Consider the following 26,951-nt stretch of genomic DNA (forward strand, 5'->3'; position numbering starts at 1 on the left):
CTATAAGATTAATAAATGTTGTAAAAGTATGTCATAGTTCATGTTGACTGAAATGAAACCTTATTGTATCGTTATATCAATATGAATATAAGGGCAGAAAGGAGACTAATACTGGGCTTTGTTCCATTTTAGAAGATAATTTCCAGTCTCCATCACAGGAAGAGGAAGAGAAACCTTTTTATGGTCAGCTAAACCCTTAAGAAATCAGTCTAAAAAAGAGAACCGCTATTCACTCACACAGACGGGGTGAAACTTCAGCAGAAAACGAAAGACAGAAAGAGAGGAGGGAGGAAGTAACAGCACATGTCTCATAAGTACTTGAGAGACAGAGAGATAGAAAGTGTTAAGAGACCAAGGGTGTAGCCTGTCCATCGTTTAACATTTTTGGAACCATAACCACACAAGGTAAGAAAGAAAAGGAAAAAAAAAAAATGAAACCAAAGAGAAAGTGGGATGTTTTGTGTGACGGACGGCTGTTGTGAGGTATAGAAACGAAGAGGGGTGGGCACGCATGGGCCTTCAGGCCTAGATGGGTTCCGTAGACGTGCTACGTTTGTTTTGTGTCATGATGGTTTCTTAAGTATCTTTGTTTTTGCTTTTTAAATATAGTGTCAAGTGGTGCACCCTACTACATTAATCAAAGTTTGAATGTATTTTTTGTAGATCTTGTTTGTATTGAAAAGATTAACAAAGGGCACTGATCAAATTAAATCCACACTGCATGTTTATTTAAAAACATTTTATCACTGATTAATGTTTTTGAAAATGATGTAACTTTATATAATGTAAAGTTGACTTTATTTCTTTGCACACAGAATAAAACTATCAAGCAAATTTTAGAGAAGAACAAGAATGCTGAGAAAGTTAAAAAAGCCCTTATGCAAAGTACTTTCACACAAGACTATATATATATGTGTGTGTGTGTGTGTGTGTGTGTGTGTGTGTGTGTGTGTGTGTGTGTGTGTGTGTGTGTGTGTGTGTGTGTGTGTGTGTGTGTGTATATACACAAAAGCCTCTACGTCTGTCTTTTTTGTCAGACTCCTACTCAAGTACATGTACTTCTGAATGGGCTGAGCCTGGGATTTAACGGGTTTGACGTGAAAGTACTTGACAAACTTATACTATGTGCAGAGAGCATTCATTTATTATTATGTAGTTTTTGACCCAGATGGCTTTTAGAGATGAATGAACATGTTATTTGTCAACTTCTGAATTGTATGTAATTGTGTGCTGATTAAAGCTAGCCTAAACTGAAAGCTGGTTAAACAGATTACATGGAAATCTATAGAAAAGAGAAATAGCTAAGATTTGTGGAAGCAAAATATCTCATGGCATTTCTATTCAAATCAGAATGGCAGTGTGGGACCTGTCCATCAATGTAGAAGAACTCGGATTGGAGGCACCACCTCTTAAAATCAGTGTCACCTCGGATTTACATATTGGTGGAGTCATCCTTAAAGTTGTGGAAAAGTCACGTGAGTTTTTGATGTCCGATTTATTAAAAGATGTTTTTGCAATTGCTAAGGGCATTAAGGATTGTTGATTCCAGACGCAAGTCTCTGACACAGTCCAAATCAATTTTCAGGCTACTCCTTTACAGAACGACTGGATTGGAATACTCAAGCAAATGGACAAAAGAGTATATATTAAGTTTATCGTATATATATATATATATATATATATATATATATATATATATATATACACACACAATAGAGTCCATATCATCCTGTGCTAAATCCAGTCTTCTGAAGCAGTACAGTAGCTTTGTGTGAGAAACAGATTGAGAAATTAAATTTTTAAAGAAACAGCTGAGCCAATAAATGCCATCATTTAGCATTTACTCATCCATCATGTTGTTCCAAACCTGTATGCACTTCTATCTTCTGTGGAACACAAAATAATATATTTAAAGTGTACATAACACACACAGTTTCTGCCAGTCTCATATCAATCTTGAGTACATAGAGTAGTAATGCATCCTTCATATCTCCAAAGACTCTTTAGTTTTATCAATTTACGAAAGACATCCAAACTCATGGAGGTATTCAGTGGGTGGAGCTAAATAGTTACGAGCTCACACACACACACACACACACACACACACACACACACACACACACACACACACACAACTGCGATTTTAACTAATGGTCGGGAACAAACAAACACACTTGCAGAATTCCGTTGCTGCTCTGGAAAAACAAACTGCATCCCCTGTTTCCTTAAAGGGTTAGTTCAATTATTTCATTAATTACTCACCCTCATGTCATTGGACACCTGTAAGACCTTCGTTCATCTTCCGAACACAAATGAAGATATTTTTGTTGAAAGCTGATGGCTGAGAAAGGCTTCAGAAAGGCCTCCATAGCCATTCAGTATATTTCCACTGACCCACTCACAAGACCCATAAAAGGCACTAAAGACTACGTTACAAAGTCCATCTCACTACAGTGGTTGTACAATAATTTTATGAAGCGACGAGAATAGTTTTTGTGCGCAAAAAAATCGAAATAATGACTTTATCCACCAAGTTATTGTCTTCCGTGTAGGTCTCGGACATGAACTCACCTGGAACTAACGTGATAGCGGCGCTCCTCCTCTTCCGCGCCATGTATTGAAACGGTGGATCGACGTCATATTCTCGTGCATGCGTCAAGTTCACTTCAATAACTTGGTGGATAAAGTCGTTATTTTGATTTTTGTGCACACAATAACTATTTTTGTCGCCTTGTAAAATTATTGTAAAGCCACTGTAGTGAGACGGACTTTGTATCGGTGTGTTTAGTGCCTTTATTAGTTGTCAGTGGAAATATACTGAATGCCAATGGAGGCCTTTCTGAGGCCTTTCTCAGCCATCAGCTTTCAACAAAAATATTTTCATTTGTGTTCCGAAGATGAACGAAGGTCTTACAGGTCTCCAACGACATGAGGGGGATTAATTAATGAAATCATTTTCATTTTTGGGAGAACTAACCCTTTAATGCTGGGTTCTTTAGGAAGCTGAACAAGGTTGTCTTTCCCTCACAACCAGAAACACACTTCTTTACTGACATTGTTGATTTTGTGGTCTAAAAACTAAATGGCAGCACTGCCAACGGCTTCCGTAACCCAAATGAAGCTCGTTGATGCGCTCTTGCTCTCGCTCTGGTTGATGTGTGTGTGTAAGTATGTTGCTAAGAAATATTGCCCAGTACTAAAAATACAGTATACCTTAAAATAAATTCTAACCCAAAATAAAATAAATAACCCCTACCCATTAGTGTTTGCACATATTCAAACATCACACATTTGACATCACCAAATGCTCTCATTTTTTGGAGACGTTCTGCATCTTCGTTTGTGTTCCACAAAAGCAATAAAACCATATGTGTTTGAAACAAGATGAGGGTGATGCAGACTTTTCTTTTCTTCTGTAGAAATAAAGCAGGATTGGTCCGATCATGCTCTGTGGTGGGAACAGAAGCAGCAGTGGTTGCTGAAACCGTCTTGGACGCTGGATAAATGTGGAATTCATGCAGACGCCCGACTCTGTCTCACGCCCCAGCACAAGCCCCTGCGGTTGCTAATACCCAACGGCCTCACCCTCCGCCTGAGGGTCTGCTTCTCCAGCCCTGTGTTTCGCACTGTCATGGGCATTTGCAAGCTCCTGAGTGAGTGATGAGTTGAGATTGGTTTTAGCTCTTCTAGCTCCTGGCTTTGAGGTCATTTACCCAGCTAACAGGGAATGCTCTCAGAACCTTGGCTAACGTTCTGGCAAGGTTTCCGCAAAGTTGTGAACAAACATTCAACTTAAAGGGTTAGTTCACCCAAAAATGAAATTTCTTTCATTGATGACTCACCCCAATGTCATTCCACACCCCTAAGACCTCCGTTCATCCTCGGAACACAGTTTAAGATATTTTAGATTTAGTCCGAGGGCTTTCTGTCCTTTGAATGTAAGTGTATGCCCACTTGCCGTCCACGTCCAGAAGGTAATGAAAACATCATCAAAGTAGTCCATATGTGATATCAGTTGGTTAGTTAGATTCTTTAGAAGTGTCGACAATACATTTTGGTCCAAAAATAACAAAAAATATGACTTTATTCAGCATTGTCTTCTCTTCTGTGTTCCTCAAATAAAGATTCAAACGATCATGATTCAAGATTCGGATCGCGTGGCAAACTGCTGAAATCACGTGACATTGGTGATATGAATCGCAAATCAATCCGCTGATTCGCAGCCGTTTGATTCTTTATTTGAGGTTTGAAAACAAACGTGGAAGAGAAGACAATGCTGAATAAAGTCATATTTTTTTTTATTTTTGGACCAAAATGTATTGTCAACGCTTTAAAAGAGTCTAACTAACCAACTGATGTCACATATGGACTACTTTGATGATGTTTTCATTACCTTCTGGACGTGGACGGCAAGTGGGCATGCACTTATATTCAAAGGACAGAAAGCTCTCGGACTAAATCTAAAATATCTTAAACTGTGTTCCGAGGATGAACGGAGGTCTTAGGGGTGTGGAATGACATTGGGGTGAGTCATCAATGAAAGAAATGTCATTTTGGGGTGAACTAACCCTTTAAAGGCACAATATGTAATTTTTGCTGTTTATTCAAAACAAAGGCTTGATAGCTTGATGACTCCGTGAATGAGCATGGAATCATGGGAGTTGTTAGCCACTTGATAAAATAGTGTTGTCTCTGAGGCATGGAAACCATTGTACTTGTTGTAAATCAAGAAAACAAGCGATTCAAACAATAAGAGTAACCGCGTTGCGCTTTATAACAATGATCAGTTTTGTGCTAACAATTTGAGAATATTATTAAAGACCAGCTAACTTTAAATGAGCCTTCTGTTAAATACACACTATGTACGTTTTTTTGATTGAAATATCCATAATAATAATGTTTTCATTACTGGGAATGACAGCAAAGCGGGTAGCAATTTAGTTTAGAGTTAAATTCTCACAGAAATGTATCTAGGATGCTTAAAAGATTTTTGGACAAATTTGTAAGAATTATTGGTTACACTTTAGTTTAGGGACTGATTCACACTAATAACAAGCTGGTTATTATTAGCATGCATGTGCCACGGTTTGCAGGTCTGTGGATTCGTGTGTGTGTGTGTGTGTGTGTTTGTCAACTGTGTTACTGGGCAACCCATAAATCCTGATTGCTGGGCAACCCATGATTGCTGAATAGCAATTATAGGTTGCCCAGCAACACACACACACACACACACACACAGACGACAAGGACGAATCCATAAGCCTGCAAACCGTGACAGCATATTACTAGGATATTGGCTGTTTATTGTACTTACAGCACATATGATTGCCTTATTCTGCTTGATCATATGGTAGATCCCTTAATCCTAAACTTAACTACTACCTTACTAACTATTAATAAGTAGTAATTAGGAGTTTACTGAGGCAAATGTAAAAGTTAATATTTAGTTAATAGGACCCTAAACTAAAGTGTGACTGCAAAACATTCTTGAACACACACAAAAAGCTCTGACAAGTTTATCCGTGTCCAGTGATCTCAAAATGATGTGTTCTATTTACATCTGGGCAAGTGCGGAGAGTATTTTTTGGTGCATGGTGGACGGCAGGTGTGATTTCATCAGCTGCAGGTGTGAGATATAAATATAGAAAATGAAACAATGAAAAAAATGCAATGAAACTAAACCTGTCAGTAAGAGGCATGCGGCAAATCAGTGTGTTAACGAGGGAGTCATTCAATCATCCATTCAAACGATTCCTTCAAAATGCGGACTCGTTCAGTTTTTCAGAGACAAGCAATGGAAATGTAGCCTGACAAGCCAGACCCACATCAAGATGTTTGGTCTGGAAAATCACCATTGACAGGGCTCAATCCGAGGGGCGGGATTAACGGTTCTCTTTCAAACTCCCTCTGCACGCGATGGGATAGCGCTACACCAACCAGAGCAACGAAGGTGAAACAGAGCTTGTAGATAGATTGAACATTCGCCGTATTCGGTCGGCTAAACTCCGAACACATCTTCCCTTTTTAAGAATGACTTCAGTGCCGTTCTTTGTTCTTTTCTCAGAGAAAAGCTTAACTCCAAGTCTTCCAGAGTTGCGGTCAAAGCTGATTCGAAAGACCGCCGCCATTCGCCAGTTTCTGTGTTTACTAGAAGCACGCAAACGCAACTCAGCCGTCGTCATTATGGCCCCGCCCGCTGACTCTATACACGATGTGATTGGCCCGTCCAGATTGAGAGGAATACAGCTCCGAAGGGTATTTAGAGTTGCTAGACGACACTTGCGGGCAGATTAAATTTGCTGCCGCTAGGGTGCGTCTAGATTTCTAGGCTAATGGAAATGTGAAATGGAGCAAAAACAGACAAGGTTCTAAGTCTAAAATGAAAGTCGCCTAACATTAACGTCTTGTTTATTGAACTGTTGAATGAAATCAATAGACTATCACATTTACAATTGTGCTGATATTCAGTAAAACAGCACTCTATATCATACAGGGAAATGTATGCCTTATATATATTGATTTTTGGGTGGCATTTTTCTCCCAAGCCCCCATTCATTTCCGTGATGGGGGCTTTTTTGATGGCAAGTGGACGGTGGCCCCTTCGGTCACTTGAAACGGGTGAAACATAGCAAAGGCAATAGATGAAAGCTTTACAACAGTTCCAGACCAAACTTTTATTTAAACTATTTAGAAAATAGTTTTAAGGATGCTTCAACATTTCTGTGAACTACTGCACGACACCTGTACATTACTGTTCATTTTCTCTCCTTTAGACATTCGCCACCCAGAGGAACTATCCCTACTTTGGCCAGCAGAAGGGAAAAAGAAAAAGAAAGATAAAGATGTCGAGGCAGAGGTGTATGACATCACATGCGCACCACTTCCTTCAAGTGAGCAATACTTATTCATAAAATATTAATTCCAAATCAATTTACATAAAATATGACCCATTGTGCTAGGACTTATTTAGCCTATGTATTTGTTGCTAGCATCAGAAATGAAAACAGAATGACCTTTATTACACCAAAACAGTTTTTTCAGTCAAAATAAGACAAAATAATTACATTTTATGTGCATATTGCTTTTTAGAATACAAACACCTTTCATCAATATAATGCCTGAACAAATAATATATTAACACAAGTTCATATAAAGCTGCTCTAAAATTTAACAATTTGTACATGTTTAGTTATTTGATTGAACTTTTTTTTTTTTTTCGTTTAAAGATATTTGCTAATTTGTACAATTGCAGGCACCATCCTGAAGCTTGCCAATGGCATGCCTGCTTTCTATGCTGAATCACCTGAAACTGAGGCTGTGTACAAGATGCTGGCAGTCAGTCAGCCTGCCCCAGCCCCAGAGACCATTGCTAAAATTTACCGGCCAACTAATGTAATGGAGAAAGCACAAATTAACAGCAGGTAGGGTAATACACTTAAGACAACATGCAGTGTGCAGGGCCACTAAATTCAATAAAATACTGAATATTGTTTTGTGCAGCCTTGTGCTAAAACACTCTTTACCATATAATGACAGCAAAAACAGATTTGTGATAACTTTGCAAATGTATTTTAAAAAAATACATATCATATGAACTGAACATCTATTTAACGCCTTTGGCAGTTTGGCTGGGTGACATTATTACTTATGGATGTCACTGTGTTTTTGGGAAACTATTGCAGCAGAATTTTTTTAGGCCCAGGTCTGTGCATTGCTATTCGAAAACATTATGGAATTAGGCTGCAGCATAACAAATAGTGAAACAAAAAATTATTCTGAATAATTTCTGAATCCACTGTAGATTCTCCAGACTTGGACTGCTCACTGTTTTAATATAGAGGGTTTGCAAATATACGTGTGACGCCACCGTCAGCCAGAGTGGCGGATTGATTTCCAGCGTGAATGCCAGAAAAGAAAAAGAAAAAAAAAACACAAGAAAAATGGGAAAATGCATTGATATTGACTGTACTAACAGATTTAACAAGAAATCTGAAGTATACCCATTGATCAACATATAGATCAGTGGCTATACTTCAGATTTCTTGTACAGATTGTGGAAAGCTACAGAAACGAAAAGCAAATGGATCGCTAAAATACACAGAAACAGGCAGCAAAATGTGGATTTGCATTAATAATTTTGTTTAAATATTTTGAATTGTGGGGTAAAATTATATCCTATATTTTGTATTGTATATATTGTATTGACAACTCATCAATTAAATATTTACCATCGTATATTCTGCAAAACTGGGTGTTTATAAGTAAACACTGACTAAATGTTTTAGGTCTGGACAAAATTACAATAACATTGATATAAGTAATCTTCTGGATTTAGACCCACCTATATTGTATTTATATAAAAAGTTCACAGGCAATTTTGCTTTATATATTTCCCCGGTGTCAAAATAGGCACATATCCATGAATCACTGGATCTTTGGTAAGTTGTAAGGAACACTATATCGAGTCTAACATTTAGTTTAAACTGACAATCGTTAGCTTTACTCGGGTTTTCGCAGTTTCTCCTATTAAATACTGTCATGCCGCAGCTCTTCTGCCACTCAGTCCAGCTGGTCCATTGGTAATATAATAATTCTCATACATTTACCATGGCAGTTCTTTTTTAAGGTATTATTGGTAACATGTACATACCATGGTACATGAATTTGGTATTTATTCATTCCATTCATCAATGTGATGCCATCAGTGTGATATCACCACACAGTACCAGTTAGACAGTTGGGTTTTATCAGTACATAAATGACCCCAGCTACGGTTGCAAACAATGCATTGAGTCTGCTGTAAAAATCACTGAGAAGATGCTGTAATGGTAATATAATCTCTGCTCAGGTGGTTGGATTCGTCCCGTTCCCTTCTACAACAGGGACTCAAAGAAAATGATAAACTCCAACTGCGTTTCAAATACTACAGCTTTCACGACATTATGCCACAGGTAAGCATGACGCCATCAGTCTGTTCTTGATGTGTTTCTCAATTCGAAAGCAGATTTATGTTTGTAGTATTTAAGGTTTTTCTTTTTTTGCATTTGTTGTTTAGTCTGGTGTTTGTTCAAAAATGTGCAAATACTGTAAGTGCAAAATGAGAAAATAGTTCACCCAAAAATGAAAATTATCACATAATTTACTCATCCTCAAGCCATCCTAGGTGCATAAGACTTTCTTCTTTCAGACGAATACAAGCCCAGTTATATTTTAAAAAACAAAAGCTTTATAATGAATCCCAAAATTTGAATCCCAAAAAAGTGCATCCATCCATTATAAAAGTACTCCACATGGCTCTGGGGGGGTTAATAAAGGCCTTCTGAAGCGAATCGATGCGCTTCTTTAAGAAAATTATCCATATTTAAAACTATACAAAGTAAAATATCTAGCTTCCACCAGACCGCCTTCTGTATTCAACTTACGAAGAAAGTGGCCAGGACATTTTTTAATATAACTCCGATTGTATTCATGTGAAAGCAGAATGTCATATACACCTAGGATGGTTTGAAGGTGAGTAAATTATGAGGTAATTTTCATTTTTGGGTGAACTATCCCTTTAACCAGTAAATATCATTACAACTGATCACATTATTTACATGAAATATGTTTGCACAATAATCTGTAAAACAGTGATCACTCACATTTGTCACCAACTAATTAAAATATAAGAATAAACATTTACACTTTATTTTATGGTTTCGTTGTTACACTGTAATTACACATTTAAGTACATCCTAATATTAAATAACTACATTTACTTACTATAAGGTTAGGATTAGTGTTTGGTTTTGGGTTAGCTGCATGTAATAATGCATAATGTATAGTTATAACTATAGTAACTACATGTAACAATGATACTGTAAAATAAAGTGTTACCAAATAAACTTAAACTGAGAGACTTACTTTTGTTTGAACTTACAGGGGTCAGACTTTAATGTCACTACCTTATATGAACAGTATTTTAAAAATTGCATTTAGACAGTACAATCAGCAATTTTTTTTATAAATAGTAAAATCTAAATAATGCTTCTTTTGTCTTATCTTTCTTCCCCATAAAAATAAAAAATGAATGTGCCTGTCAGGCTGATGCGGTGCGTCTGACACAGCTGTATGAGCAGGCGAGGTGGGCCATCCTGCTGGAGGACATTGAATGCACTGAAGAGGAGATGATGGTCTTCGCTGCCTTACAGGTATAGGTGATGGAGAGCAGATATACATTCATCGTATACATGAACAATTATCTATCTAAAAACAACTGAAGCTTAAGTAAAAGTTATGTTTTTGTGATTTGTGTGTGTGTGATGACATCAGTACCACATTGGGAAAGTGTCTCTAACAGAGCAGTTTGTGGTGGCAGCTTCTTGTCCGGCAATGGACGATCTAGATTCAGCTCTACAGTGCCTGGAGGTGAAAATGGAAGGAGAGAGCAGTGCAGATGACATGCTGGTCAGTTTCATGAGATACACTCACTCTTTCAACAAAACCTTCAGGATATATATATATATATATATATATATATATATATATATAATATCAACTGTCAACTGATCACGTCTACCTACAGGATATATATATATATATATATATATACAGTCTTGTTCAAAGTAATAGCAGTACAATGTGACTAACCAGAATAATCAAGGTTTTTAGTATATTTTTTTATTGCTACGTGGCAAACAAGTTACCAGTAGGTTCAGTAGATTCTCAGAAAACAAATGAGACCCAGCATTCATGATATGCACGCTCTTAAGGCTGTGCAATTGGGCAATTAGTTGAATTAGTTGAAAGGGGTGTGTTCAAAAAAATAGCAGTGTGGCATTCAATCACTGAGGTCATCAATTTTGTGAAGAAACAGGTGTGAATCAGGTGGCCCCTATTTAAGGATGAAGCCAACACTTGTTGAACATGCATTTGAAAGCTGAGGAAAATGGGTCGTTCAAGACATTGTTCAGAAGAACAGCGTACTTTGATTAAAAAGTTGATTAGAGAGGGGAAAACCTATAAAGAGGTGCAAAAAATGATAGGCTGTTCAGCTAAAATGATCTTCAATGCCTTAAAATGGAGAGCAAAACCAGAGAGACGTGGAAGAAAACGGAAGAGAACCATTAAAATGGATAGAAGAATAACCAGAATGGCAAAGGCTCAGCCAATGATCACCTCCAGGATGATCAAAGACAGTCTGGAGTTACCTGTAAGTACTGTGACAGTTAGAAGACGTCTGTGTGAAGCTAATCTATTTTCAAGAATCCCCCGCAAAGTCCCTCTGTTAAAAAAAAGGCATGTGCAGAAGAGGTTACAATTTGCCAAAGAACACATCAACTGGCCTAAAGAGAAATGGAGGAACATTTTGTGGACTGATGAGAGTAAAATTGTTCTTTTTGGGTCCAAGGGCCACAGGCAGTTTGTGAGACGACCCCCAAACTCTGAATTCAAGCCACAGTACACAGTGAAGACAGTGAAGCATGGAGGTGCAAGCATCATGATATGGGCATGTTTCTCCTACTATGGTGTTGGGCCTATTTATCGCATACCAGGGATCATGGATCAGTTTGCATATGTTAAAATACTTGAAGAGGTCATGTTGCCCTATGCTGAAGAGGACATGCCCTTGAAACGGTTGTTTCAACAAGACAATGACCCAAAACACACTAGTAAACGGGCAAAGTCTTGGTTCCAAACCAATAAAATTAATGTTATGGAGTGGCCAGCCCAATCTCCAGACCTTAATCCAATTGAGAACTTGTGGGGTGATATCAAAAATGCTGTTTCTGAAGCAAAACCAAGAAATGTGAATGAATTGTGGAATGTTGTTAAAGAATCATGGAGTGGAATAACAGCTGAGAGGTGCCACAAGTTGGTTGACTCCATGCCACACAGATGTCAAGCAGTTTTAAAAAACTGTGGTCATACAACTAAATATTAGTTTAGTGATTCACAGGATTGCTAAATCCCAGAAAAAAAAATGTTTGTACAAAATAGTTTTGAGTTTGTACAGTCAAAGGTAGACACTGCTATTTTTTTGAACACACCCCTTTCAACTAATTGCCCAATTGCACAGCCTTAAGAGCGTGCATATCATGAATGCTGGGTCTTGTTTGTTTTCTGACAATCTACTGAACCTACTGGTAACTTGTTTGCCATGTAGCAATAAAAAATATACTAAAAACCTTGATTATTCTGGTTAGTCACATTGTACTGCTATTATTTTGAACAAGACTGTATATATATATATATATATATATATATATATATATATATATATATATATATATAAAATAAATGCAAACCAAAAAGACAAGACTGCACCAAACCAATTGCATGCTAACATTTTTTTCTACAATCTTCTACTGGCTTCTATACACAATAGCTAAAATAAAACTTTTATTTTAATATTTTAACTCTTTCCAGAGTTTTTTATTTATTTATAAAAGTTGCCAGCCAACGGCAACAGTTTTGATGGCTCTCAGGATATTTTGTTGTATGAATATCTGAACATACACTATAGCAAACGAAAGCTGAGAATTATTTTTTATTTATTTAAAGAATGCAATTTGCAAAAGCAATGCTTTTATTGCGTGTTTCTGTTTCTTTTTTTCATGTGTTTTCATCCAGAGATTCTGTATAAACCCTAGGGGGTATACCAGTAACATTGTGTGTGTTAAATTAACTATATTTGCATTTCTTGGGCAATTACTAAGGAAACGTTAAAAAGCTTTGTGATAGTTCTGTGTAGTTCTGTGGGTCCACAGGACCAGACTTAAGAACCACTGCTGTGGCATAAGGGAGTTTGAGAAAAGTAATGAAGTTGGCCATCTCGGAGAAGTGATTCACCCTTGAACAGAATGATTACTTCCAGCAGCCTCTGGAACACACACCTGACGTGCTGGATGTGCACCTGGTGATAGGGAGAAGTATGAGAATATCATCCAGCTACACAAAGAAGAACCCATCTGGGAACTGAGTGACAGATAATCCTGGCTAGAGACTATATGGAACAAATATGGAAAAGATGTGCACTCAAGTGCCTGAGAGAAGATAGATTGCACAGTCATGTGGGGGGCAAGAGAGGCAGCTTGGGACTGACTGAAGACCATCTGCAGATAATAAGATAGCACTGATTAGCAGGCTCTCCAGAATTAACAGGAGCTGTTAATCCAAGACTCGTGGGAGTGAAGATTGGCGGTGGCATTTGGTGGCCCAAAATCCTGCTCAGGATGGAGTCGGAGGGGCTGGCCAGAGAGCTCGGCACACACAGAAACTAGAGTATTAACAGTCAGGTGTGCAGAAGCAATCGCCTCCTCATTACAGAGAGAGCCATACCAGAAAACAGTCCACCAGTCCGACCGAATCCAAGGGATGATCAGATGATGACATCAGGACAGGCAGGAGACTAGGATACCACCAGCAAACTGAGCAGAGACAAAGCACAAGCTTGTTATAACAGACTGAGGCCCTGTTTACTTCTGAGGTTTGGTCAATATAATCACATGTGGATGATGCTAAATACATGTGTAAACGGAGTATAAAATGTTTTGAGCTTGTCCACTTTCGACCATTTCCAGAGGTAGTCGAAAAAGCATTCGACCGGATTGCTTTCGTTGTGTAAACCCTCATGTGGTCAAATGTGTTCAAACAGACAGACAAGACCGCTTACTCTCCGCCTATACTGACTTAATGCGAAAACATTTGGGAAGCGCACTAGCCAGACGAGATGTCCCAAGCACAATTTTCTCTAACCATTCCTGATTTCTAACACACACTGGATTCGGTGTGGTCTCACAGTTGTCACAACAGAAACTAAAGCTGATGCTCTCTGTGCGTTTTTCCGTCGTCTCCTGTCTTGGTCTTATGTAAATTGCGCAAGCTGATTTTGTCCCAAAAGCCCATACATTTACCCACCTATAGACCCTCCCCTCAAAAAAATCAGGACAGAAGTGATTGAAAGTGGACAAAAGAGACGGATTTAAACACCAGATGTAAATGGTTTTGTGTCTCCCTCATCTACTTGTGATCTGATCGACCAAAATGCATCTCAATACCAGGAGTGAACAGGTCATAAACAATGAGAGGACAGGCAGACTCAGGATAAGCACCAGAGAAAAACTAGCACTGGAGAAACACAGAGCAGTCATAGATATTGAGCAACTAATAATAAGAGAAGGAAGAACAGGGGCTGAGAATCAGCTGTGTTATGCCTCCACGAGAGAAAGGAAAACAAAAACAAAGCTAAGAAATCCGGTTGTTAAGGCTGACATCGTGCGGCAGCGCTCATGGGTCCAAACGCTCTATCTTACACCACAAGAAAAACTACAAACGGTGCTAATATACACACACAATGTGGTGTAATACGAAAAAAAAGTTATAATCATGACCTTTTTCTCCATATCAAAGTTCCAGATGGCCAGACAATGATTCATCTTTTATAAATCGTTAAAATATTAATGTCTGTAACGCTGTGACCATAAAGACTGTTGTGTAGACTGTAAGTATTTAAAATGTTTAACTTTTTTTAATGTTTGATGTTTAATATGAAAAAATGGCGCTCATAAACAGCGTCGATGGCATTCTCAAGTGAAACAAGTTGAGGCTTGGACCCAGAAACGGCGTTCCTTACGTCACGTCTTAAAGGGTTACTTCAGCGATTAGCATATGGCTTTGTATCAGTAGAAACCCTAGTATATTCAAATTATTGTGCTTTCCCCCTTCATATCCCCCTGAGACAAGAGATTTATGCATTTTGTTTCTGAAAAAATTCCTCCTATGATGCAAATTGACGATATTTGCATCATAGGAGGAATGTTTGGCCAAAGGCTAAAGACTACAGCCAGCAGAGGGAGCCATTTCCGCATGTTTTGAACCCGCGCATGGGGGATGGAGATCACACTCAGAGCTCAGCTCGGCTACAGGCACTCATTTAAACGGAGCTATGGTGTGCAATGTAAGTCTTTTAACTTCTCAAATTAATTTCTATGAAAGTTAAGCTTGCAAAGGCATGAACTGAAACGCGCCAGACTGAACTCGCGTTGTGAATGTATGCCGCGAGTGTAGTCGCGATTACCTCAGCTCTCATCACGAGAGCTCATTCAGCTCATTTATCTGACTCCTGCAGTTAGTGCTCAGTGCTGTGATACTCGCGCGGTGACTCACTCATTATATTGAACAGACACGTTCAGTTTTTAATTGTAGTGTCTTCTCTAACTCAGTCACAGTAATCAAGTTGGTGGCTTTGGGCATGGCCTCACAGGGCAGCGAAGCATTCTGGGAATTGTAGTCTTTCATCCCCATGAGACAAAAATACATTTTCTGTCTTTTCTCAGTCTAGAAGGCACCAAATTAAAAAAAAAATCACATTTTTACTACATTGATGGCCCAGTTTAAATACAGATTCATCATCCCAGTGCTGAAGTACCCCTTTAACAAGCGGATAGGAACAAAAACCCCAAGTCCTTACAATAACTTAACAAAAAATAAGAACATAATTTAAGCATACAACCAATATGAAAACAAACAAATAAACATATATGAAACAACTACAATGAAAAAAAAAATCAGGAAAAATGAAAACTTGACCCAATCAAATATTTTTGAATACTCGTAGTAAGAACACAAACTTTAGGTAAAATCTACGTGTACTGTATTTAATGGTTGACTTGCTTCACCAGTGTGGTTTAATTTATTTTTTGTTTACCCAAGAAATATTATCATAAAATAAGATGGTATTTGAGTTGAAAATTTTAAACCAGCCCAAAATCACTATTTTTGTGATAGTCACTTACATGGTTATCTCTAACATTTCAAATGTCCATACAGGAAACAATGACAGCACCAGAACTACATGACTACTTGAAAATATTCAGGTAAAACACAAATCCCAGCCCCCCGCTAACATACATACATTGAGAAACTCAATTCAATTCAATTCAAAGACACACAATTTTTACAGTTCTAACAATATGGGGCCCCACTTTATATTAGGTGGCCTTAAGTACTATGTACTTACATCAAAAAATAAGTACAATGTACTAACTGTGTTCCAATTGAATTGCAAAACACCTTTGCTGATATTGAGGTGGATAAGGGTAGAGTTAGGGACAGGTGTGGTGGTATGGGTCAGTTTAAGGGTATGGTTAGGTGTGAGGGATGTGCCAACGGTGTAATTACAAATGTAACTACAGAAATGATTTACAGACGTAATTACATGCAGGTATTTTTAAAAATGTAAGTACAATGTAAAAACATGTATGTACACAACAAGTGCATTGTATCAAATGATTAATTACAATGTTAGTACATAGTAGTTAAGGCCACCTAATATAAAGTGGGTCCCAATATAGTAACATAGCTAGATACTTGTGATATTATGCTTAAACTGTGTAGCCAGAGAATTTTTTCTCTCCTCCTGCATCCATGGAAATTTTCCCCTCACATTTTATGACTAATATCCCTGTGGTTTTACCTCCTCTCAGACCGAAGAGGCTGACACTGAAAGGATATAAACAATACTGGTTTACATTTAAGGATACGACCATCTCCTACTACAAGAGTAAAGAGGAAAGCTGTAAGGAACCAATTCAACAGATGAACCTTAAAGGTGATCACACACACACACACTCTCATCTATTAAAACATGTATGTAGACATCACACAGACGCACAACAAGTCTTTCATCAACAGGTTGTGAGGTGGCCCCTGATGTAAGTGTTGCTGGGCAGAAGTTTTGTATCAGGTTGCTGATACCCGGGCCAGAGGGCATGAATGAGGTCTACTTGCGCTGTGAACAGGTAAGTCAATGAGAATCTGTGTACTACTGCTCATCTATGATAGCAGTATTTAGTATTTGTCCAATGTAGTTTTTTTCCCTATGGCTGGAGCAGCTAGGGAATGGCCAATTTAGTCCTGTTTATCTAATCTAATGAGCCAACTAGATGGCAGCAACTCATCACATCATGGCATTCAGCCTTGATGATCTTAAGTGTAATGTAAATGTAAAGTAAAGGTTCTATATATAGAAACCTAAAGGGTTCTATCAGGAGCTTCAGATATAGAATCTTTTAGGGGTTCACATCATGGGATGATTTTTATGGATTTAGTTTTAATTCATTAATGGTGTTTCGATTTTCTTTATGAATTAAGAAGCTCGTAAACATACTTTAACACTAGAAAATTTGAAATAACCATGAAATATTTCTCCTTAAATAGAACCTTTGAACATAAAAGGGTTCTTTTCAATGAAGTTAACAACTCTAGGGTTCTATATAGTTCTGAAACCTTTTCTAAAAGTGTTTGTATTGAAGTTGAGATTTCTGGCTCAGTGCAGGGAAAAAAAACAAAACACTTTGTTTTAAGGTGTAATTATGCATACTGTGTATGCATACAAGTACTGAGTAATAATAATTAAAGGAACTGTATGTAAGAAATGTATTTCAATTAATCATAAAAGGGCCCTTATATGTCACTAGACATTAAGAAATCATGTAAATTCAAACACATATATCACTGACAACATAGTCCGGCTGGGATATTGTCCTCAACTGATGTTGATGTTGACATGTTGTGTTTTGGCCTGAAGCTCCACCCTCCACCTATCGACCAATCACAAAGTCAGTAGTGTTTCGGCATCTTGGTTGCCAGATCTGCTTTAGTTACCACAGCTGCAGATACAAACGTTCCTGCAGCCAATCTGGCAACCTCGAGGCAGGGGGAGGAGGAGAGGGGATAGGGATTGCAGTACCAGTTTTGGCAACACACTTACATACACTTCCTTTTACTACATGTACTTACTTAATGGTTAGGATTGGGGTTTGGTTCAGGGTTAGTTGTGTGTAATTATGCATAATTTATAGTTATTACGACAGTAACTACATGTAACTTGTGTAACAAGGACACTGTAAAATAAAGTGTTATCAAAAAACAACAACAATGTAATGTAAATTTAAGGTTTTCTTTCCACTGTTGTGAAAGATGAAGAAGTTGTTGAACATAGCCCAAAATCTTAAAATTGACCAGCGGTGTTGGGAGTAATGTAGCCCAAGTTATGTATTCAGATTTCTTTTTTAGAAAGGAACTAGTAAAGGACACATTACTTTTAAATTTACAATATTTGAGTTACTTTTTCAAATTAGTAATGCAAGTTACTGTGTTTTCCCATTGATTGAGTAACACCTGTCCTGTTCCCATGTTGAGAGAAATTGTAATTTAGAGCCAGAGGCATTGTGCTTGTGTAAACATGATGCTTATTGTGGTTCTAGACTAAATGTGAGCAGGCATTTACTCATCTCACTTGCCCAAAAACAGATTAAATATTCCTCAAAATGAATATTATTACAAATATTATTGATTTATTTTAATTGCTGAAAAGTCCTGAACTTGCTTCTCCTGTGTCCTATTCGTCTGCAATACAGAATGGCAGCACAGCTGATTTGAGCGGAACCCTCCACTGTACTGCCGTGAATTTGCATTTCCTTCAGCCTGAGACTTATTCATTTCACTTTTGGTGTGAAAGAACCTTTACATTTGCCTAAAATATATATATATATATATATATATATATATATATATATATATATATATATATATATATATATATATATATATATATATATATATATAAGCCGAGTAATGCAAATAATGCAAAAAGTAACGTAATGCATTACTTTCCATAAAAGTAACCAAGTAACGTAATTAGTTACTTTTTAGGGAGTAACGCGATATTGTAATGTATTATTTAAAAAGTAACTTTGCCCAACACTGTTGACCAGTGCTTGTAAAAAACAACAGTTTTGCCTGTAGTGTCTTGACTTATATCTAAATAATCAATTTAATTCTAAATTTAAAATCCAAATTCTATATGTAAATCTTCAAATTAAGTGTAACTCCAAAATATACATATTCAATATAAAAATTAAAAAAACATTTTTTAATGTAAATTTCTTAGTTTCCAGTGAAATATGTTCCTCAAGCTGGGATTTGTGTACCTTTTAACAATGCACAATTAAACAAACGTTCCACCGTCTGTCTCTCTGACTCGGTCCACAACTGGTTCTCTTCTTATCTCACTGGGAGAACTGAATATGTTACGTTAGGAGAAGCTACATCCCAGTCACACAACAACACCTGCGGCGTCAGTGCCCTCAGTGCTCAGGGCTCGGCCCCACCCTGTTCATCCTCTACATGCTCCTCATTGGCCGTGTCATCAGCCAGCATGGGATTTCTTTTCACTATGCTGATGATACTGAAATTTACCTTAGGACAAGTTCATCCACCTCTGCTGACATCACACCATCCACTTTGATCACTGGATGAGATAAAGGTATGGCTGAAGCAAAACTTTCTGCAGCTAAACAGCTCCAAGACTGCAGCTATCCTAGTCAGCACTCTACTTCAGGTCCGGAAGTCCGTTATCACCAGCATTGCTTTCTCAGATCAGGACATTCCACTTTCCACTTCAGTCAACAACCTGGGGGTCAGAATGTAATCGCAGCTTACTTTTGAAGCTAACATCAAACATCTGTGTAAGACTTCCTCCTTCCACCTCAGAAACATTGCCAAACTTCGTCCCATACTAACTCTGGCAGATGCGGAGAAGCATGTCCACGCCTTTATCTCCTCCAGCCTGGACTACTGCAATGCGTTCCTTATCGGCATCCTTGGCAAAAATCTCCAGAGGCTACAGTGTATTCAGAACAGTGCTGAACAGCGAATATTACCCCCATTCTAAAATCACTCCACTGGCTTCCTGTCTCGCTCAGGATCGAGTGTAAGATCTCCCTCCTTACTCACCAGTGCATCCATGGTGACGCACCCACCTATCTAAAGGAACTTCTCACACACAAGCATCCACACAAACGTAACCTTCGCTTTGTTTCAATGTATCTTCTTAAAACTCCCATGACCAAACTCTGTACTATGGGAGATCGGGCCTTCTGCTCTGCATTAATCTAGTCTAGAGGTCACGAATACATGAGCTAACTTTTCTGCATCAGAGATGGATAACATTTAGTTTAGCAATGTTTCAGAGGTGGAAGAAGGCTGTAACATCTGAAATATTATCTTCAAAAGACAAGTTGCTGTCTAATATAACACCCATGTCTTTAACTGTAGTGGATGATATTTTTGGTTGTCACATACATCATTCTATTGTTTTAAAAAAAAACTGTGAACCACAATTGTGTCGACTCGCTTTACATGCGGTATAAAATTGCCAGGGCTGTGTTTCTTAAAAGCATTGTGAGCCTTATTAGATTGTACAGCTTTGGTGCCAGTGGCTTTGATAGATCCTGCCAACTGCACCAAAAACATTAGATACTTCTGACATGCCAGGAATATTGGTTCAAGTCTCCACCAAATCCCATCAGAAGATATCCTTTTTTTTTTCTTGTACCAAAAACCTAGAAAAAAATCTGACTTTGTCTTGTTCTTAGGAGCAACAGTACAGTCGATGGATGGCAGCATGCCGTTTGGCCTCGAAAGGCAAGACTTTGGCTGACAGCTCATTCTCTAGTGAGGTGCAGAGCATCCAGTCATTCTTGGCCATGCAGAAAACCACACCTAGTAATAACACAGCTCAGACAGATGAAAGTATTAATACACACAGCCTTGTCTCTCCACGCTACCAGAAGAAGTACAAACCCAAACAGGTACAAACCCACGTTTCTGGGTCATTGGACACTCAAACTGGTTTATTATTGCATTATTAGTCTTTAGTGTGACACTTCATCCCTGCTTTTTTGCTCCTCTTGATCTTTATCACTCTCTCCGTTTCTCTTTAATTGTTCAGCTCACGCCGAGAATCCTGGAGGCCTATCAGAATGTAGCCCAGCTCTCATTAACAGACGCCATTCAGAAGTTCCTTCAGATTTGGCAGGCTCTGCCTGACTTTGGCCTCTCTTATATTGTAGTCAGGTGAGTTTAATAAAACTTGTTTGTAGGCAGATCCTGTCATGCACCAGTGACAGGCACTTCTTTTTAAGACTGTGAGTTATGGTAGTCTAGTGGTGTAATTTTATATGGGGGCTTGGTTCAGATCCTCATATGATATAAAATATGACAAAAAATCCCGTTGAATAATGGCTTCAACAGAAACATGAAACATCGATTTATAACCTCAATGTAGGTCTATCTTGAAACATTTAAAGGGATAGTTCACCCACAAAATGAACTTTCTGTCATTAATTACGCACCCTCATGTCGTTCCAAACCTTTCATTCACCTTCGAAACACAAATGAAGATATTTTTGATGAAATCTGAGAGCTTTCTGTCACTCCAGTAAAAGCTGAACAGCTACCACTTTCAAGGCCTGGAAAGATAGTACTTTAATGATGTCTTTATTGTAAAGACAAAACAATTCTTTACCTCTTTAAAACAAAATATTAATCTCCAACATGCGCAACAACGTCTACTCTCGCATCAACACAATATGCATGATTCGTGCTGGTCTCATGAACATGCGTTGGGGATTAATACAATAAAGTGGTAAATAGTATTTTTTTGTGCAAAGCACTTGCTTTGGATAGCTGTCAATGAAGGGACAGAAAGCTCTCAGATTTCATCAAAAATATCTTCATTTGTGTTCTGAAGACTGAAAGTCTTACAGGTGGAACGACATGAGAGTAATTAATGACAGAATTTTGGGGTGAACCGTTTAAAATTGTATTTCTCATTTTGAGAAAATCAAAGAAACTTTTACAGCCAGATCAAATATTCTCTATTCTGTTTATTTCATTATAACAACATATATCATATAGTTATAGGGCAAATATGATTGTTACAAATTCAGGTACATCATTTTGTATACATTTATTTATCGTCTTTTGTTGTTTTATTAACATTAATGACACAGGTATTTTAGGCAGCTGTCACTTTAATGCATTCACCCGAATGCTTTAGGATCTAATATACTACACACATATGTTTTAATGATGTTGCTGACTAAAAGAATCTAAGCAAAATAATGAATTACAATTAGACTGTAAGTGACACCAGAAACAAAATGTACAATTTCTGTCCACATAAATGCAGGTTTAAGGGTTGCCGCAAAGATGAGGTGCTTGGGATTGCCAATAATCGTTTAATCCGTATTGACCTGAGTGTTGGAGATGTCGTGAAAACCTGGAGATACAACACCATGAGGCAATGGAATGTCAACTGGGACATCAAACAGGTAATCTGTCTTTATGAGATCCATTTTTGAAGTGCAACATCTCTCTGATTTATATAAATATCACTGTCGAATAATAAATCCCTTCCATCTTTACCAGGTTGCCATTGAGTTTGATGGCAATGTGAACATCGCATTTAGCTGTGTAACTGCAGACTGTAAGATTGTCCACGAGTACATCGGCGGCTACATCTTCATGTCCACACGAGGTCGAGAGCAGAGCGAAATCCTGAACGAGGAGCTGTTTCACAAACTGACAGGCGGACATGAAGCTCTATGAGGAAAAGAAAAATCTGTATACTATGGACTGCCGAAATATGAAGACAAAAAGAAACATCTGAGAAACCCCAAAAGCATAAATACACATACAGTATATAGCCATTCATGAGTATTTACCTGGAAAAAACAACACTATTGTGTCTTGACAGGTTTATGAGGCCAAAGGTGTTTCATTTTGTGACATTTAGCAATGTGGGATTTCTCTGTTTTGTCTTATTTGGCTTTGATCATTCGTATGGTTATTTTCAGTGTTAACACCATATCTTGTAGTTAGTAAATTTCAATGTCATACCTTGCCAGGCATTTACTTATTTTTTTTAAAGTTTAGTTTCTAATGCATCTGATTCTTATTGTTGGCTTTTTCTTTGCACCCCAAGCGTTAAAACGGATATTGTGTGGCGACATATAAGGGTGCAGGAAACCACAGTGCTGCTTTCACAAGCATTGCATACAGCTGAGGATGAAAAAGGGCATCCTGTGTGCAGTGTGCACTAACATTAATTCTGAGTCAATTATGCTTAAAGGATAGAGACTTGAATTGCAATTATACATCGATATTATTCTAAAATGGTGATTAGTATATTATACTAATCCATATTATTGTAAAGAGGACTCAGCCGAGTGAGGATCCATTTATTTATTATTTCAGTAGGAACAGTAAAGGGTAGAGACAAAGCAGAAGAGGAAGAGGAGGCAAAACAGAGCGGTAAACAGGGACAGGCTAAGGTCTGGGCAGGCGGCTAACGATCACAATACGGTTTCACGGGCTCAGGTCGGGGCAGGCAGCAGAGAATCAAACAACGATATGCAGACTGGGGTCAGATACAGAGTAGCAATGGGTAGGGAAACGCTCAGAAATGATCACTGTAGCAAACAAGACTTCGCAATGGTGTGGTGTGAGTGGTGTGCTTAAGTAGCGTGTGTGAGTGTTTGTGTGATGGACTGCAGGTGTGTGCACAATCAGTCCCAGGCACGAGTGTCTATGGGAGTTGTAGTCCGAAAGGCAACAGTCAATATTCTGGTGAGAGCTCCCTCTGGTGATCCGGAGAAAGGGGAGAGGGAGCTTCACTTGTAACAGAGCTCCTGACGCGAAGGAGACAAACGACGACGGGGTCTTCCACGAGGTCGAGGGGCCAGTTTCTCCAGATGTGTCCTATGAAATTCCTCAGTGAGAGCCACCAAATCCTGAGGAGTACCGCCCCGGCGTCTGAAGTCGAGTAATTCACGCACTTGATAGGCCTCCTCACCGTCAACCAGAATGGGCTGAGGACTTCGGCTCCACTTTCCGACTCCCCTTCCGAGCCAGCAGCGGGTTTTAGCAGTGAAACATGGAAAGTGGGAGAAATGCGATAGTAAGCAGGCAAGTCTAAACGAAAGGAAACTGGAGTAATCTGTTTAAGAATTTTGAAAGGACCCACACACATCAGACTGATTTTTCGGCACAGGAGTTTGAGTGCGGAGGTCTCTTGTGAACAGCCAAACCCACTGTCCAGGGGTGTACTCCGGACCTGGCCGTCGACGCCGATTGGCCTGCTGTTCTTGTCCGCGTACTGCATGAAGTAGATGGGTGTGTGCTCGATTCCAGATCTCTTCGCTGTGCTGAAGCCATTCAGTGACAGAAGGCAAATCGCTGGGCTCGCCAGACCAGGGAAACAAGGGTGGTTGGTAGCCTAGAAAGCACTGATAGGGAGTCAAGCCTGTGGCAGGTTTCCGGTGTGAGTTTTGTGCATATTCTGTCCATAGTATTTACTTCAGCCCGATTGTTTCTGCTGGCAATAGGACCTGAGAAAAGCATGAGTTCTTGGTTCAGTCGTTCTGTTTGTCTGTTGGACTGTGGGTGGTAACCCGAGGTGAGACTGACATTTAAGTTGAGCTGCTGGAAGAAAGCCGACCATACTCGGGACGTGAATTGGGGACCTCTGTCTGATAAAATGTCTTCGGACAGACCGTAAAAGTGAAAGACGTAATTACATAATACCTCGGCTTTTTCGAATGAGGTGGGGAGTTTCGGCAGAGGAATGAGGCGGCAGGCCTTAGAGAAACGGTCAATTAATGTCAGGATGGTGGTGTTGCCCTAGGACTTGGGAAGGTCGGTAATGAAGTCAACAGCGATGTGGGACCAGGGACGTCAAGGAACCGGCAGGGGTTGAAGTAGACCCATGGGTGCTTGCTGAGATGTCTTGGAGGTATTGCATACGGTGCAGTTCTTTACAAAATTTGTGGTATCTGAAGACATTGGGGCGGCAGTGGCTCAGTGGTTCATGTAGGTGGTCTACAAACCAGAAGGTTGATGGTTCAATCCCCGGTTACACCTGACCAAGTGTCGAAGTGTCCATGAGCAAGACACCTAACCCCAGCTGCTCCCGACGAGCTGGATGGCGCCTTACATGGCTGACATCGCCGTCGGTGTATGAATGGGTGAATGTGAGGCAAAAATGTAAAGCGCTTTGGATAAAAGCGCTATATAAATGCAGTCTTGGAGGTATTGCATATGGTGCAGTTCTTTACAAGGGCGGAGGTCTCTTGTGAACAGCCAATAAATAACCAGAACCAGTAGGTGAGGAAATGGTGGGTGACTGTGATTCCAGTGTGCCCTGAGCTAGGAGTTGTGTGGATCTGATAAAGCACTCTCTCTCTCAGATATTCGGGTACAAATGTGAGCTGGCAATCTGCTGGTGGGGGGTTCTGGGTATTAGCTTGGTTAATCTCGGTCATGATGTCCCACTGAAATGGTGCAACGAGCAGTACCTCTGGGAAAATGTTCTTGATCTCTTGATAGGCAGGGCCATCTAGTTGTCGAGATAGAGCCTCTGCTTTATTATTCTTGGTTCCAGGTCTGTAGGTGACGATGAAGTTGAACCGAGTGAAAAAGATGGCCCATCTTGCCTGACGAGGATTTAACCGCTTTGCTGAGCATAGGTATTCCAATTTCTTGTGGTCAGTGATTATTGTGAATTCTTCTAGTATAATCGCCATTCTTCTTGAGCAGCCTTCATGGCCAAGAGTTCCCGGTTCTCAACATCATAGTTTCTCTCTGCTGGGGATAGTTTTCTGAAGAAGGCGCACGGAAACATCTTTGCTGGAGACCCATGACACTGAGAGAGTACAGCCCTGATACCTGTGCTGGAGACGTCTACCTCCACAATGAAGGGACGATCTGGGTCAGGATGATGGAGAATGGGCGCTGATGTGAAATGTGTCTTGAGGACCTTGAATGCTTGTTGGGCGTCATGTGACCAGAGGAGGCGTGGACTAGAGTGTTTGGTCATGGCAGTTAACGTAACTGACACCGTGCTGAAGTCTCTTATGAAACGTCTATAGAAATTAGCGAACCCAAGAAATCTCTGAAGTTCTCTCACTGTGTGGGATTGGGGCCAATCGAACACTGCTTTTACCTTGCTATCGTCCATCGCTACCCCTTAATGACTGACATATGACACAATGACATATCCAAGAAAGGTTTTGGATGTTTGGTGGAATTCACACTTCTCTGCTTTGGCATACAATTGGTACCTGATTAGGCGTTTGAGTACTGATCTTACATACTGGATGTGTTCCTTGAAAGAGTTGGAGTAGATCAAGATGTCATCTATATACACTATTACCCACCTGTCGAACATGTCACGGAAGACCTCATTGACGAACGATTGGAACGCAGAAGGACTTTTGGCTAGGCCAAAGGGCATGAGGAGATATTTGTAGTGCCCCGATGATGTATAGAAAGACGTTTTTCACTCATCCCCCTCTGATTCGGATTAAGTTGTATGAACTGCGCAAATCGAGCTTAGTGAAGTATTTAGCTTGTCGGAGTTGTTCGAATGCGGCTGGAACCAAAGGCAGGGGGTATCCAAATTGAATGGTGATGTCGTTAATCAATGCAGGGTCTCAGACCACTATCTTTCTTCTAGGCAAAAAAGAAACCAGCTGATGCTGGGGACGTAGAGGGTCTAATGAAGCCTTTCGCCAGTTCCTCTTTAATGTATAACTTCATGGCCTCTGATTCGGGTTGTGACAATGGAAATATTCTCCCCCTAGGGGGGGTTGCGCCCGGTATTAAGTCGATGGCACAGTCACTGAGGCTGTGAGGTGGCAGTTGCTTTAGTCTTACTGAATGCCTCAATTAAGTCAGAGTACTCACTGAGTATATTAGGAACTACAGGGTTCTGGACCCCACCGGACAATTTGTTCCTCCTTCCAGGAAATATGAGGGTTGTGTTGACGCATCCAGGGCAGACCAAGAATGATGTAGTTGTGAGGGGAATGAATTACATAGAATCTTATGGTCTTCTTGTGCAACATTCCAACCTGCATGGTAACCTCCTCAGTGATGTGTGTGATTCTCCCCTCTCCAATGGGACGACCATCTAACGCTTCTACTGCCAGACAAGAATTACAGTGTTAGAGTGATTTTATGCAGTTGGGCAAACTCATGTGACATAAAATTACCAGCAGCTCCTGAATCTATCAAAGCAGAGGTAGAAAACTCAGATAGGGAACTGTTAATTTCACAGGAAT

The 26,951-nt window shown here is 39.3% G+C and overlaps 1 protein-coding gene across 1 annotated transcript; it reads left to right on the forward strand.

Moving 5' to 3' along the window:
* Positions 1 to 144: 144 nt before the first annotated feature.
* On the forward strand, positions 145 to 22,727 carry fermt3a (FERM domain containing kindlin 3a). The gene is made up of 15 exons (XM_067437717.1): positions 145 to 405; positions 1,351 to 1,475; positions 3,420 to 3,653; positions 6,774 to 6,890; positions 7,253 to 7,421; positions 8,849 to 8,951; positions 10,083 to 10,190; positions 10,312 to 10,446; positions 15,811 to 15,857; positions 16,467 to 16,591; positions 16,675 to 16,781; positions 20,421 to 20,636; positions 20,777 to 20,901; positions 22,019 to 22,160; positions 22,258 to 22,727. The coding sequence occupies exons 2-15, from the start codon at positions 1,352 to 1,354 to the stop codon at positions 22,435 to 22,437; spliced, it is 1,932 nt and encodes a 643-aa protein (XP_067293818.1). The 5' UTR covers positions 145 to 405; position 1,351; the 3' UTR covers positions 22,438 to 22,727.
* Positions 22,728 to 26,951: the final 4,224 nt, after the last annotated feature.

The sequence above is a fragment of the Pseudorasbora parva genome, chromosome 3 (assembly GCF_024679245.1).
Source record: "Pseudorasbora parva isolate DD20220531a chromosome 3, ASM2467924v1, whole genome shotgun sequence".
Lineage (NCBI taxonomy): Eukaryota > Metazoa > Chordata > Actinopteri > Cypriniformes > Gobionidae > Pseudorasbora > Pseudorasbora parva.